Below are 16,207 nucleotides of genomic sequence, written 5' to 3'. Positions count from 1 at the left end.
ACCATTCTTAGGAATGGAGAGCAGTGTTTTTCAAATTCTATTCCTTGTACCACCTGTATTGTAATCTCTTGGCATGTTTTCTGAAATGCGCATATTTCCTGGGCTGCCATTACTACTACTGATTCATGATCTCTGGAGGTGGGAATTTGCACTTAACGTAACCCAGATAGCCAAGCACCAGACTGTGCTGAATGACATGCCCATCTTTTCATTTAAAAACTTAGGGAACTTTAGTTCTCTTCTGTGGAAAGCACTGTCTGCCTTCTATATATAGGCCAAAGAATTAACTAGAGATGTCTCAGATAAATTAAAACTGTTGAGCCTTGGACTTTTTGTAAGAAATAAAGAAAAAGAAATCCTTTTAGCTGGTGAGATTTGGTGAAATTCTCTAAAAATTCAGAAGTCTCCAAATGTAGTTTGGCCCCAGCCTGGCTTAAAGAGTGCTTAAAGGCAGTGTTTTCAAGGCTGTTTTTATCATGTCTGCTATACCCAAAGGATAGTCTCCATTAAATAGAGAGTTTGATTATTGAGTGTTTCCAGTCACACTGCTGTACTTCAGGCAGATCCAAGACCACCTACATAGGTTGTCATAGAGCTATAGTCCAGCCTGATTTTAGTTCCAGGAACAAATTCTTGATCCTCCACATTTATTTCTTACATGGGTTTTAAAGAGGCACTTCTGTGTCTAGGCTGCAGGTGTCTCTTTTCTCAATTTTTTTTTTTTTTTTTTTTGCGGTACGCGGACCTCTCACTGTTGTGGCCTCTCCCGTTGCGGAGCACAGGCTCCGGACGCACAGGCTCAGCGGCCATGGCTCACGGGCCCAGCCGCTCTGCGGCATGTGGGATCTTCCCTGACCGGGGCACGAACCCGCGTCCCCTGCATCGGCAGGGGGACTCTCAACCACTGCACCACCAGGGAAGCCCTCAATTTTTTTTTACATTCACCATGAAGAAGTACATGTGAAGTTCATTTCATTAATACTTTCCTTTCTTTTGGTTAAGGTTTCAGAACCTCTGTGAGGAAGTGATTTTTTTTTAATGCCTAATGTCTTCTGCCTTATGCGACAGAGTTTTCATTTTCATTCTTCCTTTATTTTTCTGCTTCTCTCCTCCCTCCACAGCTCCAAGCTCCATGTCTCTTCCCTGCCTGAAACTACCTCTCTACCCCCTCAAAAAAACTTTTTTAAAAAAAGCACCCAAAACATGCTATTCTAGAGTGTAAATCAGAAACTTTCCCAGTATTTTGGAAACTACCTTTCATATTGCTTTTGCTATGACATGAGTAAATAAATAATTGATGGTCACCTTGTTTCCTTGTTAGATTGATAATGCCTGGGGTTCAAGACCCTGAAATGTTTGTTACAATACTAAAACTTAAAAGCTTAAAAACTACAGATCTGGCAACAGATGTTTTTCTTACCTGCTTCAGTCAAAGATAACTAACTAGAATTAAAAAACCTTTTTGTCTCTAAATCTCTTCCTGGCTGGATTAGTCCCCATGCTGAGAGCCATCAGTCTTCCATTCATACTTAACACTTTTCTGGTCTGCTTTGAGTTATGGAAACTCACCTTAGAAACAGTGTTTTCTGTGCCAGTTTGCCTGCCTGCCTACTGTGCTAAAGTAACCTAGACACATTTGTGGTCCATGAGGTCTCTCTTTGGATTATGGGTTTACTTCTTGGTTAACATTTTTATCACTCAGTCTACCTTCAGTTCAGGAGATAAGGAACATACAAATGCTAACCTGACTAAAAAAAGTGGCACCATTTCATTCATTTATTCAACAGATATTATCTAGGTGACAGTTCAACTGCTTCACTGGTCAAATCTCATTACAGTGCATAGACCCAATAACCTGACCATTTTTCCATTTAACTTTTTTGAATGGGTAGTTTGTGGTGTACATGGTTAAAAATTCAAATAGTACAAAAAAGTGTACTATAAAAATGACTGCCATCGGGCTTCCCTGGTGGCACAGTGGTTGAGAGTCTGCCTGCCGATGCAGGGGACACGGGTTCATGCCCCGGTCCGGGAGGATCCCACATGCTGCAGAGCGGCTGGGCCCGTGAGCCATGGCCGCTGAGCCTGCGCGTCCGGAGCCTGTGCTCCGCAGCGGCAGAGGCCACAACAGTGAGAGGCCCGGGTAATGCAAAAAAAAACAAAAAAAAACAAACAAAAAAAAAACCAAACCAAACAAAAAAAACAAAACAAAAATGACTGCCATCGCCAACTCTGTCTCCCAGTTCCCCTTCTCCTGAGGTAACCAGCTACCATTTTCTTGTTTACTCTTCCAAAGAGATTCTGTGCATACATAAATATAAATAGTTGGATGGATGGATAGATAGACTGATTGATCAGTAGACAGACCAACCATCCCTTGCTTTAAAAATCTCATAGGTGCTATTCTGCCCCTTCTTTCTAAAAAATTTTATCTTAGTGATTGTTCCTTATCCATTTATAAAGATCTCTCTCATTCTCTTTAATACTTAGTATTCCATAGACAAAAGCTTTGATGAGATGACATTTGCTATAACAGGATTTGATCTGTTTCTTTTTTTTAAGGAAGTAAGATTGTCTCTATAAAGGCTTAACATGGTTTTGTTTGTTTGTTTGTTTGTTTTTTTGGTTGCGTTGGGTCTTCGTTGCTGCACATGGGCTTTCTGTAGTTGTGGCAAACGGGCTACTCTTCATTGCGGTGGCTTCTCGTTGAGAAGCACGGGCTCTAGGCACGCAGGCTTCAGCAGTTGTGGCACACAGGCTCAGTAGTTGTGGCTCATGGGCTCTAGAGCGCAGGCTCAGTAGTTGTGGCACACGGGCTTAGTTGCTACGTGGCATGTGGGATCTTCCCGGACCAGGGGTCGAACCCACGTCCCCTGCATTGGCAGGCGGATTCTTAACCACTGCGCCACCAGGGAAGTCCCTTAACATGTTTCGTAAACTTCATTTTTTAACTTAAAAAATTTAACTTTTGAAATTTAGTAAACTCCATCTATGTTAGATTTATAACTTGCATTTATAACTTGCAACTTTATAATTTATAACTTGCATTTAAAGGCAGATACATTTTTTTCTCCCAGATGCTACAGACTTTTGTTATACGGTTTTCTATTACACGTACGTAAAGTATTATACATACATAACATTCAGTTTACCTTCTCTTTTGTGGGAGGGAAACTAAAAAGAATGCATGCTTTATAGTTATGTAATGTAGTTAGTTGGTTGCATCATACTAAAAATTTCCTTTTAAGAATTGTTAAATATTCCTATCATATCTACAACCTAATTTATTAACGTTTAAAATGGGTATGCAGATGCCCTTTAGATGAGTAGTGCTTACTATTTACCAAAGAATTTTGTATGATGGTTTCATTGTTGCCTGTTTTTTTTTCCCCTAACATTTGTATTTTGTAACGTAATCTTTTGAAATAAAGCATAGAATGTAATGGCAGGATCACTCTTGAAAGACAAAATACCCTTTCTGAGGAATCTGAAGGCTTAGTGTCTTCTTGTAATGCTTTATTGAGAAATGATGTGTAGTTTTGGCAAAACAAGATGTCAGAAGGACAAGGTAACATCTTTTGCAAGTCAGCCCTCCAATGTTATAACAAGTTTTTCACTTCTTAGGTCCCAGTAGAAATTAGTGTCTGAGTGTTTTAATTTTTTTTCTTCAGTGATGTCTTATGTATCTTATAATGGGTTCTTGAGAGAGTCGTATAGAAATTTGTTTTAGCAGGTGTTTTTCATCTTTGAATTTGCCCTTATGTACAGGGAAATATTACTTATATGACTGGGCTGACTCTAGGGATTTATGCTTTACAAGACAGTAATTGTTAAACTGTATTCTCATCTAGAAAGCAATTTTAGTACATTAGAGCGTCATGCGAAGGCTGTCCTCAAGATCCACACCACATGGCCATGAAAATATTGAAATCATATACTTTCAAAACTCAGACTTTTTAGGTTGTATGATGAACCTAAAACTAAAATTTATGTAGTGTTAGCTAATGTTACACAGTCCATTGTATTATGGGGGGAAAGTCCTTTGCAGTAGTGTTTGAAGCCCAAAGTTCCCAAGTTGTTTTTCATAAGTTTCTGGCCACGTAGAAACCAAATTATTCTAAATAAAAAGCTGCAAAAACTACCAGACCACCCAAATACTCATTGAATTTGCTGAAGGTATCCTATGGTTTAAAATCCACTTTTCCAATTTTAAGTACTTGGAATCCTCTTGGAATGGCTAACATTCAATTTAGGAATTAAAACATAAGCTTCTTATATACCTTATATTTCCCTTTTATTTAAACCTCTGAAAGTCTAAGTATAAACTGTTTAGGCTGAAGATACACGTAACTCTCTGTCTATATGTTTGGATGCATCAGAACTATAATTTTGGCACATTGCTTCCTACGTTTATGTTCTGGTGACAAAGTACACCATTCCTTAAGCATGTGTTCTCCTCCCATGTTTTTTTCATAAACAGGGTTCATAGTGAAATCACCCCCCACTAACCCCCAAATCCCTTCCCATATGTTTGCCAATTATGACATTTCTTTGTCATTCTTTTAACCACATCAGAGAGGGTTGGTACTCACGGCACACTGTCTCGGAAGAGTATCTGGAAGAACACACCTTTATGTACGTGCTGAAACATAGAAACATCTCTGTGTGGTTGTGCTCCTTCAGTCTTCCTTCTTGGATGTGGGAGAATGGTATTAACTTCTCTCTAATCTTTAAAAGTCTGCTCTTGTAGGTTTTGCTAAAATACCCTTGGGTCGGAAAATTGTGTTGAGTTAATTGAATATGACTTTAGAATTCAGGTTCATCTGATTTGAGCCTTTCAGTTCACAGGTGAGGAAACTGATTGAGGATATTAGACATAATTTCAGTTATAATCAGCTTTAATAAAAAGGTTACTCAAATATTATGAAATATTTCCTCTTGTTCTACAAAGTCCATGTTTAGTATTCGTATGTATATAAATATATTTATTTATTTATTTTATGACGGAATTAAAGGCTTAATGAATCTTGAACTTTAGGAACCACTGTATTTAAACAGTTAATTTCTGTTAATTTTGGACTAAAATCAGAGTAGACTTAAAGCAATCTGGTTGTTTGGAATTGGATTCCAGACTCATTGGAGAATAAAGAAGCATGCATATTAATCACTTGGTAAGGCTTTTGGTAGAATTCTGGATTTGAACTGCTCTCTTATAACTAAAATCATATAGTATTGCAATTACTACTATACATACCAAAGATGGAGAGCAGTCACTTCTCCTGACCAATCTTGCATGTAAATTAAAATGTGGGCAAGAACATAACCAGCCAAGATATGCCTGAACACCCACAGGGGTAAATTAAAGTCAATCATAAACTGTAGGAATTTCACCTAAGCATCTGTTAGATGCAGCACAGAGCTCTGGAGTGGAAATGAGAACGGGGGAGCTGTACACGGAGAGAATGGAAGGGTGAAGATGAAGGAAGGTTTTGTGTTAATAGAACCCTTTTCTTCTTAATTTTGTTAAATTAAAAATAACTTATTTGGCTTCTTTCCAAACTTGGCCAAGACACTTGGCTACAAGAGCAGTGCCTTAAAAAACTCTTTCATTTATAGCTGATTAAAAGTGGAGTCACTTTGGCATTTATTTGGCTCTTCGTATTCTAAAGAGGATAAGCTTCCTTCTCTTTTCTTTCCTAGATTGCTCTTAAAACAGGGGTTGAGGTACTTAGTTGAAAGAAAGAGAGGGAGGGAGGGAGGCAGGGAGGAAGGAAGGAAGGAAATCATGTATATTTTAAAATTTTTATTGCTTATTACGAACTATTACAGTTTCAGTATATTATGGTCTTGATTCGTCTGGCCTCTCTCTCCCCCTCTCTTTCTTCTCTCTCTTGCTTACTGCGTTGTCTGAGGCTCACTGTAGTTAGCACACACCAGTGCTTTTGGTTGTAAAAGAGGCTAAAAACTTTGAAATCTAGAGAATCCATTTATATGAACTAACCGATTTAATGTGGTTATAGATTAAACATCACAATACATATATTACTCCGTTTCGCTTTCACGTAAGCCTTTCAGATTACCTCCGCTTTTTTTTTTTAAATACTAAGTCTACATTTTTTTGTTCCGTAAATCATTGGTATATGTGTGGATAAAAGACCGTGGAATTTTCTTGATAGAATTCAATTATTTCTTGGCTACTGTAGTGGAATATTTAAAAAGGCAACGTTGGGCTTCCCTGGTGGCACAGTGGTTGAGAACCCGCCTGCCAATGCAGGGGACACGGGTTCGAGCCCTGGTCCAGGAAGACCCCACATGCCATGGAGCAACTAAGCCCCTGCGCCACAACTACTGAGCCTGTGCTCTAGAGCCTGCGTACCACAACTACTGAGCCCGTGTGCATAGCCCATGCTCCACAACAAGAGAAGCCACTGCAATGAGAAGCCTCTGCACTGCAATGAAGAGTAGTCCCCGCTCGCCACAACTAGAGAAAAGCCCGCGTGCAGCAACAAAGACCCAACACAGCCAAAAATAAATTAATTAATTAGTTTTTTTAAAAAAAGCTTTAAAAAGGCAATGTTGTAAAAAAAAAAAAAAGGCAACGTTGTAAGTGAGATGCACACACAACCGTCATTACCATCCCAACCTTCCAAATCTGTAAAACACTTGCTGTATTTCTCAAAGATTGACCGTAACATGTTTTAGCTAGCCTGACTCATTCTATTCAAGGAGAAATGTCCCAGATTGTTAACAACGGGGTCTCAAAGAAGTGTAGTAGTATATTAATAGGATTTATCTAAAACTTTTTATTAGAAGTTTTACTTGCCTGTAGGCGATTTCTTTCAGGTTTGGGGCATGTGTTCATTTGCATGACAATGTTTTGGGTATATGAAATTAAAATTTATCTCATGGTCTGCTCTAAAATATCTAGGCCAGTATGTATGTAGGGTTTTTGGGAATCTTGGAGGTTACTGAAATCTGTAGTTATGTGTGCATACCCTGGCATATTATTGCATATTGGCAAAGATGATCTTTTGGGCAGCAGTAACTTATGCTAATGGGTTATTGTCCTCTGGCAGTAAGTTAGCAGGCTTTTTTGTACTATATAGCTAATTAATGAAATCCATAACTTCATTTGATATTTACATAAAGTGAATTTTAAAATTTAGTATCAGCTTTATTAAGGTATAATTCACATGCCATCCAGTTCACCTATTTAAGATGTATAAGTCAAGGGTTTCTAGTGTATTCAGAGCTGTGCAACCATAATCACAAATTAATTTTGGAACATTTTCATCACTCCAAAAAGAAACCACGTAACCTTTAGCAGTCATTTTCCATTTCCCTCCAGCTCCTCTTCTCCCAGCCCTAGGAAACCACTAATCTACTCTTCTGCCTCTCGGTTTGCCTATTCTGAACATTTCATGTAAATGGACTTTATATAATACATGGTCTTTAGTTTCTTTCAGTTCACGTAACATTTAAGGTTCATCAGTGTTGTCGCATGTATAAGTACCTTGTTACTTGTTACTGCCAGATTTTTGTTTTTAAGTTTATTTTGGTATTTTCTTTCCCCTAACTCCATTCTTGGTGTTTTCATTGTGAAATAAGCCCTAAGGTCTCTAATCGTAACTATTACGATTTCAGAGAGTAAACCAGTTCACTTCTCTAAGCCACAAAACAGTCATCTGCATGCTTTTGAGCATTTCCCAGTTGATCTCTATGTTACAAGACAGGAGTTTTTATTTTTTAACAGTGTTTTCACAAAATGTCATCTTAGCTACAGCCAGTGGCAAGCCACAGTGAACCAGGCTTACCATTGTGACTGCAAATTAGTTCATTGCAATATAGTTTGTACCAGTGGCTTTTTTTGTTTGTTTGTTTGTTTTTTACAAATAAAAAGAGTTTAGGTCATATTTCTCTATGCTTTCATTAGTGGTTCTTTACTAGGGAATACCTGTATATTATCAGAAAAAGAATTCCTAGTCCTCCCATCACATATGGATTTATAAACATCAAATTGCATGAAAGATGAAGTTCTGTTATTAGCTTCAGAGTTTGCATGACTATTGGAGAAGATTTATATACTCTGTGTTAATCTTGTTTGTTTGTTTGTTTGTTTTTGACTATGCATCTTCTTCAGGACCCTCCGAAAAATAATACGTGCAAAAGGTTGGTATTCCCTTAATAGATTTCCTTATGCTCAACATACTGTGTGGCAAAGAGGTTCTTCCATAAATATACATGTGTAACATAACTTAGAGTACAGTTTGACAGCTCATTCTTTTTTGGTCAAAATTATTACAAATTCAGTAGTTCCTTTGCTTTAGAAAAATTAATTTTTACAGTTTTAGTCATCTGAGTAATCTCAAAAAAGTTCTTGCCTTGAGTAATTTTTAAATCTTGTTGTGACATAAATTAGAATCACACGTAGTAAGAGGTAAGTATGCATGGACAAGTGCTACTGTTAATTCAGGCCCACAGTCTCTGTAGCTCAGCCAAGCTATACAACTTCCACTAAAAACTTAATCTCAAAAAAAACCCAAAAAACTTAATCTCATTTAATCCTCACAACCACTCTGCACCTACCTTACATATTATAAATGTAATAATAAATGTAAAAATGTATTATTACATTTTACAGAAGAAAAAAATTGTGTATTGCAGTCATGTTCAGGAATGTGTGCTTCCTCAAAGGTTTACTTATCCCTTGCAGTAATGTTACTAACACAGTAGAATTAGCCCTGAAAGGTATACGTTTGTCATCCCTTAAGTGTCTCTGCTTGAGATAAGTGTAGAATCCTTGGCTTGTAAAAATTTATAGAGATTATGTAGAGCTGTTTTATCTTTCTGAGATCCCACTTAAAGCATTTCATAGAGAGAAAATGTGTCTTTTTTTCCCATAAAAGTACCATGTCTTTTTTGTTTGAGGTGATGGACAGAATATTTTTAAAAAGTGGAAATTAAAGGAAACTGTTAGTAAATTCAGCTTTCTTAATATTAAGGATTTATGCTCATCCAAAAGCTCCATAAAGAATTTTGAAAATACAGGCCATAAACTTGCAGTAGACTTACACTACACTTAAAACTGACTAAAAATTACTATGTAGAATACATGAATAATTTTTACAAATCAATTAAAAAATAACTTAGTAGAATATGAGAAAAAGACTTAAACAAACACCTTACAGAAGAGGAAGCACAAATATAAGCATATGGGGAAAAAAAGGTTTAATTTCATTTGTCATCAGAGAGATGCAGATTAAAATCATAGGGTATATTTCACACCTGCCAGATTGGTGAAAATTTTTAAAAATTCTAAAAATAAGAGGCGTTGTTTAGGAAGTGTATTACCAATAATCTTAGGCCCTCTTTAGGGTCTTAGGGAGACATAAATGGGTACAGTCCCTGTGGAAAACAATTTGACATTATCAAGTAAATTTGACAATATAATAACTTCTGACCCAGCAGTTGCATTTCTAGGGATATATACATACTCAAGAGAAATGTGTGTACAAGTATACCAGTGAACACGTACTAGAATGCTCACAGCAACATTATTCAAGATATTAAAATATTGGAAACAACCCAAATAACTATTCATTAGTAAAATGAATGAATTCATTCTGGGATATTCATATAGTGGAATACTTCAAAGCAATAAAAATAACTGAGTCACAACTACGTGCAATAACCTGAATAAATCTGAATGAAGAGAGTTCTGTATTATGGCCAGGAAGTTGTTGAATCTGTATCTCCTTTGGTGCAGTATAGGTGCATTTCCTCTGGTTCTGTTCTCAGTGGCCGTAAAGTTACAAAGGATTATATGAGGATTGGTGGTCAACCATTCTCAGTCTTGTGCACTGAAGACTTTATCTTCCGTGTTTTGAACTCTTTTGTCCCTTGTGGCTGCTCTGGAAGATATCTGAATTCATTACTCTCCTGGGGAGATTACTTTTTAAGTTTCCCTGTGCCATATTGCTGTTGTACATACTGACCAACTTGCTTGTGTCTTTAAACAAAGCTACCTGGCTGACGTTCTAAACTTGTCCAGAACAGCTTTCTGCCATACTTAAATGTACAAAGTGCTAGGCATGTTTAGGCAAAGAGAATCATTTTTATTATTGAACCTCAGCTGGCTTTTTGGGCTTCAAAGCCTTTTAATACCTAGACTGCATATGTCATAAGTGGAGGGGCAGCCAGGTCATTTGGATCATGGAAGAATTATACCTTAAAACTAGCAGAGCTAATAAGCTCTGTTAGAGAAGAAGGATCTTTTCAGCTGTGTGGCTTGCGGGATCTTAGTTCTCCAACCAGGGATTGAACCTGGGCCACCGCAGTGAAAGCGCAGAGTCTTAACCGCTGGACTGTCAAGGGAATCCCCAGGAAGGATTATTTTAAGGAGAGTAATGACTGTCCTGAAACTCTGAGGAAAGTTTTTTACAGGACTTTTTAAGCCAACTACCATTTATTTAACTTTATTAGAACTATCAGTATGTTGTGTGTGTGCATGTGTGTGTGTCCTTATTAGTGTCTGAACTTAAGTAGGGATTAAGAGGATGGGAATCAGGATAGGAATCAGACTGCTTGACCAACTTCCCTTTGTGATTTTGGGTGCAAAGCTTGTATTTCATATATAAAATGAGAATAATAATACCTATTTCATAGGATTGTTGTGAGGATTAAATTTTAAAAATACATGTGGGGCAGATATAATATTCAACAGTTGTATCATTGGTTCTAAATTTATAATTATATACATAAAATGGTACTTTTTCATGCTCAAAGATGTTAATTGTAGAATATGTGAAAAAGCATAAAGAAAAATTTAAACTCTCCATAATCCTGTAACCCAGAAATAACCACTTTATGTCTTTGTGAAAATATATATGCTGAGGTGTGTATGTATATATATTTTTGGTATTACACCATACATTCCATTTTTAATCCTTTTAAAATTATTGTTTAACTTCAATCCAGATCTTTGGATTTTTTTATTTCCCCAAATAAAATTCTTAGCTATAAAAATATTAAAATGTGAAAAATGTTTAAAATATTAAAATGTGAATGTTGAAAGATAGGGTACATTTGATATGAAATGTTCACAATTTTATTGCTTCTCCCCCCTACCCTCCCCCCAAACGTCTAGCTACTGGTCGTATTGGATCTTCCCCATCGTAGGTGCTATTCTCTTAGGTTTTCTGTATCGTTACTACATGGCGGAGAGCAAGTCCTCCTGAGGAGACCTTGTTGAAGTCTGGAAAGCACATCTACTTGGGAGTGAGAACTGGACACTTGTTTGGAGGCTGCAGCGGTGCCCTCTTCTCGAATCCTGCCAATTGTATTCTTCTCCCTCGGACCCCAGACTGTTGGCCAGACATCCGCCTCAGCCCTGGGGCCAGTGTCCAAGTCATTTCTCAGAGCCTTACTCTCAAAGCACCTGCTCATTGTGTCCCTGCCTTTGTTTCCTCTCTTTACTCTTTTCCACGAGCACCTTTATGTTTCAGAACTTTCTTTTATAGTCTACGGATTCTAGTGACATTGCCCCTTGGTAAAATTGCCTGCTTCCCAATACTTTGAATGCACATTAGACATACTTAACAGGGCATCACACTCTGGTTTTGAAGCTTTTCTTTTTCCCTTTTTCTTCTAAGTAAATATTATTTTAAAAATTATGACTTAATTATCATAAGAGGTTTAATTCATGAAGTCAGGTTGCACACCTGCGACTTAAAACACAACTGCAGAATGATCTTGTTCCTTGTTTTTATTTGTTAAAACTGAGTGTAGCAGGGAGCCCTTGCCACCTCCTAAGGCCACCAAATGGTGCTGGGCAGAACTCTGCTTCCCATTTGTTTATGGGGAGTGGAGAGAAACAGGGAGAGGAAGAGATGAATTGGGGTGATAGAGTGAATTCACAGTAATCTTTCTTTTGAAAAATATTGAAAAACACTACTTTTAGGACAGGAGTTTAGAAAAAGCACCAAAAACTTTATCCTTTACTTTGGCACCAGTTCCTAGCCATCTTTTTTCTTTTCTTTTTTTTTTTTAAACCCCTTACCATCTTGTATTGGTAAAATATAAATTTATAAGTATGTGTTTAGAGTTTTACAGTTTTGTTGAAGGATTTTGCTCTCTTTTTGTTTATCAACTGGCAATTTTTTATTCCCCTTTTTACAGAAGAGACTCCAAATTGATCAAAGGTACAGTATTTAATCTTCTGTTTGCCCCAGTAAAATAACTCCCGTGGTAAAGCGGCATTCAGAGGGGGTAGATCGGGACAAGAGAATGTTTTCCATTTCATGTGTATTTTACCTCCATGGCTTCAATTTGTAGTTTTGTTGTTTTTTCCATTGAGAATAAAAAACTGGTAGTTTTTTTTTTTTTTTTCTCAGATGACTGTTTCATTGAGGAGAAGGTTATTATTTAGAGTTATGTTACTGTTTCTCCTTGGTTCGGACTTTCTCTGGTGTATCTGACTGCTTTTTCTCCCCCCGTGGAAGCACCTGAGGAGGCCGTCCACTGGGAGTTTTCTGCCGACAACTGTGGTGATTTTTCTTCCCATCCTTTGAGGATGACCAGTCTACTCTGAGCCATCGTCACATGCAGCAGGAAGCAGCGTGGTCCAGGAGGGACCATGGGCACTGCTCTGTATCCTCCCCTATTCCTGCTTGCCAGGCACTTGACAGGACAGGAAGCTACACAGCACACCAGTGTCTGCCCATGCAAACTATTTAAGAAAAAGTTCAACCCAGGTCTTGTATCCTGTGATTTAGCAGTTGAGTGAATTCACAATTTGTAAAAATCATGTTAACCTGCTAATCGCACACTTGGTTATGACATTATGGAGAAATTTTAGGGGCTTTCTGGCTGACTTTTATATGTCAGGGATATGGGTAAATTTTTTAAACATATCTTTTTTTTTTTTTTTTGATGTGGCCCATCTTTTAAAGTCTTTATTGAATTTGTTACAATATTGCTTCTGTTTTATGTTTTGGTTTTTTGGCCACAAGGCATGTGGGATCTTGGCTCCCCGACCAGGGATCGAACCTGCACCCCCTGCATTGGAAGGTGAAGCCTCAACCACTGGACCGCCAGGGAAGTCCCTAAAACTTATATCTTTAGAAAATGTTTTGTATGTATTATAAGATGCCAGTGTAAGACAATTTTTTGAAAGAAAAATCTTTGGTTATTGTGTAACAGAGGTGGTGTGACTTGATGCTCCTCCAGGAAGGCAAGGAAGGGTTGCCTTGAATAAGAATTGATATATAATTGCTGTAATCATTAAGTTGCATGATCACATGGGCCCACACTGGGGTAGAAAAGAAGAACAAAGGAGTATTGAGGAGCTGGAAAGGGAACATTCAAGCTAAAACTAAGCCAGAAGATAACTTGGGTCAATTAAAAGTGCGTTGGCAGTCCCCAAAATTGAATGAAAAACATCTGGCTTAGAAGAAATGTTAAAGAACGATATTCTTAAGTAAAATTTGTGTTTTTTTGATATTTTTAGGGTAAAGACCAATGCAAAAGGTATGTTTTTCTATTTCATATTGGTTGTCTTTTCCTGTTTATATCTGGACTTGTTTTTGTTCAGAGCCAGAGGAAAAGATTTTCAGACTTTGTCTCAACCATCCATGAAATCCATCCAATACCCAGGGCTTCTTTTGATCTCCTGCTAATATCATGTCACTTTGTATTATAAAAACCACTTTTGGGTCCATTTACTATTATTCTGCTGCCTACATAAACAACCAGGTAGAGCTTGTGTGAGTTTGCAGAGGTTTTTTTCTAAACAGTAAAGTAATATAGTATGTTAACCGAATCCATCAAAAAGCACTTTTGTTTTAAGAAGTAGACAGGAATTCTCGAAACAGTTTCGACATTGGTGGGTCGTGAAAACCCCTCTGGAGAGACAGTGGAGCCAGTCCCTGTTGGGCAGCCGGGCCTCCTAGGATGTCTCTGGGGGGTTTGGTTGTTTATTCCCAAGGAAGGCTCACTGCTGCTGCTCACCATACTGTACACATAATGGCTGGAGAGCACAAGAGGAGGAGATGAGGGGAAATTAGTGCCCCCAAAATAGGGATGTTAGTGCTGGGTCCCAAAATTTCCTGCCCCTGTCTCTCAGGAATTGGTTTTGGTTTCCAAATGACTTACATTTGTAAAGACAGGAACATGGTATGGATAAAGTTTATACTGTGTTTAGTTCTAATTTGACCACTTAAGCAGCAACAAAAATGCATTGGAACCTATAATTTGAGCCGTAAAGTTCTTTCAACCGTTGTTACAAATCCACATGTTGTGAAATAAGAATATTGTTGAGTATATACTCAGTTCCCAACTGAAGCAGTGAAAAATGCTTTACAGGCCAGATATATCATTACTTACATAGTATCTCATGCTTAAAATCTTAACTGATGCCTATCTGATTAAATTCCATTTTAGAAATGCAGAACTTTAATGTTCATTACTTCCTTCTCCAGGAGGAATGGATTCAGACATGTCTGAACAGGAGATTGATCTTTTTTTTTTTTCTTTTCTTTTTTTAACCATCTCGTTCTTTTGCCAAATACCACAGAAGTAATGGGAAGTTTAGTCACATTTGATGGTTGTGCCCTGGAAGAGCTTGGGTTTAGAATTTGTGGGGGTGATCTCAAAGGGAAGTTTCAAGAAGCAGAGAGGTATTTGTCAAGTCACCTACCCTACATCTAGCATCCCACTCATGAATTTTAGGAGCTGCTTTGTGCCTACACCTATATTCTACATTTGCTATTTAGGCAAAACATTATTATGATTATTTAATTTCCTTTTGACTTCACCCTCTGAGCAAGTAATATTAACATTCCTTTTGTGTATTCAGTAATGAAGTTTGTTTACCTATTTTATTTCAGCATATTTTGAACAAAGATCTTTGTCTCTTTCTGCTGGAATGTGCACACAGTGAATGTTTGTTAGAACTACACACAATAAAGATACTGTTTTCCTTTTCTCTCCCTGACTACAGTTATTTTTTTTTTTTACATTTATTTAGCTTTGCTCTTATATTTTATTTTTTGGCTGCGTTGGGTTTTCGTTGCTGTGTGCAGGCTTTCTCTAGTTGTGGCGAGTGGGAGCTACTGTTCGTTGCAGTGCACAGGCTTCTCATTGCGGTGGCTTCTTTTGTTGCAGAGCACCGGCTCTAGGCGCGCGAGCTTCAGTAGTTGTGACACGTGGGCTCAGTAGTTGTGGCTCGTGGGCTCTATAGTGCAGGCTCCATAGTTGTAGCACACGGGCTTAGTTGCTCCACAGCATGTGGGATAGTCCTGGACCAGGGCTAGAACCCGAGTCCCCTACATTGACAGGCGGATTCTTAACAACTTTGCCACCAGGGAAATCCCTACAGTTATTTTTAAAAAAAAAAATTTTTTTTTTTTTTTTTTAAGTAGAAATGTTGGTCCTGTAATTCTCAGGTGTTCTGGAAGAAAAGAATTTGAGAAGCATAAAAGTCACCTGTATCTATGCTACTACTGGGTTTAGTGTAACTGGATGGGGGGTTCTGCAGTTTTCAGGATTCTTACTGCTGCTCTTTCCTTGACGTGAGTTGCGCGTTTGATAATCCTGAGAGGCAGAAATCAAGACTTTTGCTGTATTAATGGATGTGAAGTGGCAACCAGGTAGACAGGTTTGGAGTTCTGTTTTTACTGAAACCATCTGGTAAAGAGAAGCCAGTTCAAGGTAATAATATGTTGTTATCTGTAATGCCAGTCTTCAAATGGTTGTTTTTCTTGGAAACAGCTAAACTGTTGGGGAAAATTAAACATTGAGATCGAAGTTCTAGTGACTATGTTAATAAAACAAGGTAAATAAGCCATTTGTATAATTACCTTTAAAACATACTGATAGCATTCTAACATAACCAATGAGACATCGTTCCTTAGGGCTTGGTTATTTCACTATCACATGAATTGAGGATTACTAACAGGAAAGAAAAGTCCCATTCTTATTACTAGTGTTTGAATCTAATGTTTAACCTTCAATCATAATAATTCACATCACTCTTCCTGATGCTGAGTATTTAGCAGGTACTTGACAAATCCTGGTTGATTCCTGAAAACTTGAGGTCGAAGATTGTCATTTCAACTATGTAAATTTAAGGTAAGAAACACCTTACCTTAAATTAAGAAACAAATGCAAATACAAATGCTGTTTGTTACAAGTGTGACAAGTGGCATTT

At 37.6% G+C, this 16,207-nt stretch overlaps 1 protein-coding gene across 1 annotated transcript in view; it reads left to right on the top strand.

The window, feature by feature from the left end:
* Positions 1–14,985, top strand: part of CYB5B (cytochrome b5 type B) — a 32,459-nt gene extending 17,474 nt beyond the window's left edge. Inside the window, exons 4-5 of the mRNA XM_004315883.4 lie at positions 8,141–8,169; positions 11,147–14,985. Of these exons, the coding sequence (XP_004315931.1) occupies positions 8,141–8,169; positions 11,147–11,237 (120 nt within the window). The 3' untranslated portion in view covers positions 11,238–14,985. The remainder of the gene's footprint in view (positions 1–8,140; positions 8,170–11,146) is intronic.
* Positions 14,986–16,207: the final 1,222 nt, after the last annotated feature.

This window comes from Tursiops truncatus, chromosome 19 (assembly GCF_011762595.2).
Source record: "Tursiops truncatus isolate mTurTru1 chromosome 19, mTurTru1.mat.Y, whole genome shotgun sequence".
Classification (NCBI taxonomy): domain Eukaryota; kingdom Metazoa; phylum Chordata; class Mammalia; order Artiodactyla; family Delphinidae; genus Tursiops; species Tursiops truncatus.
The sequence above is the reverse complement of the archived record's forward strand: the minus strand, read 5'-3'. Positions and strand labels throughout refer to the sequence as shown.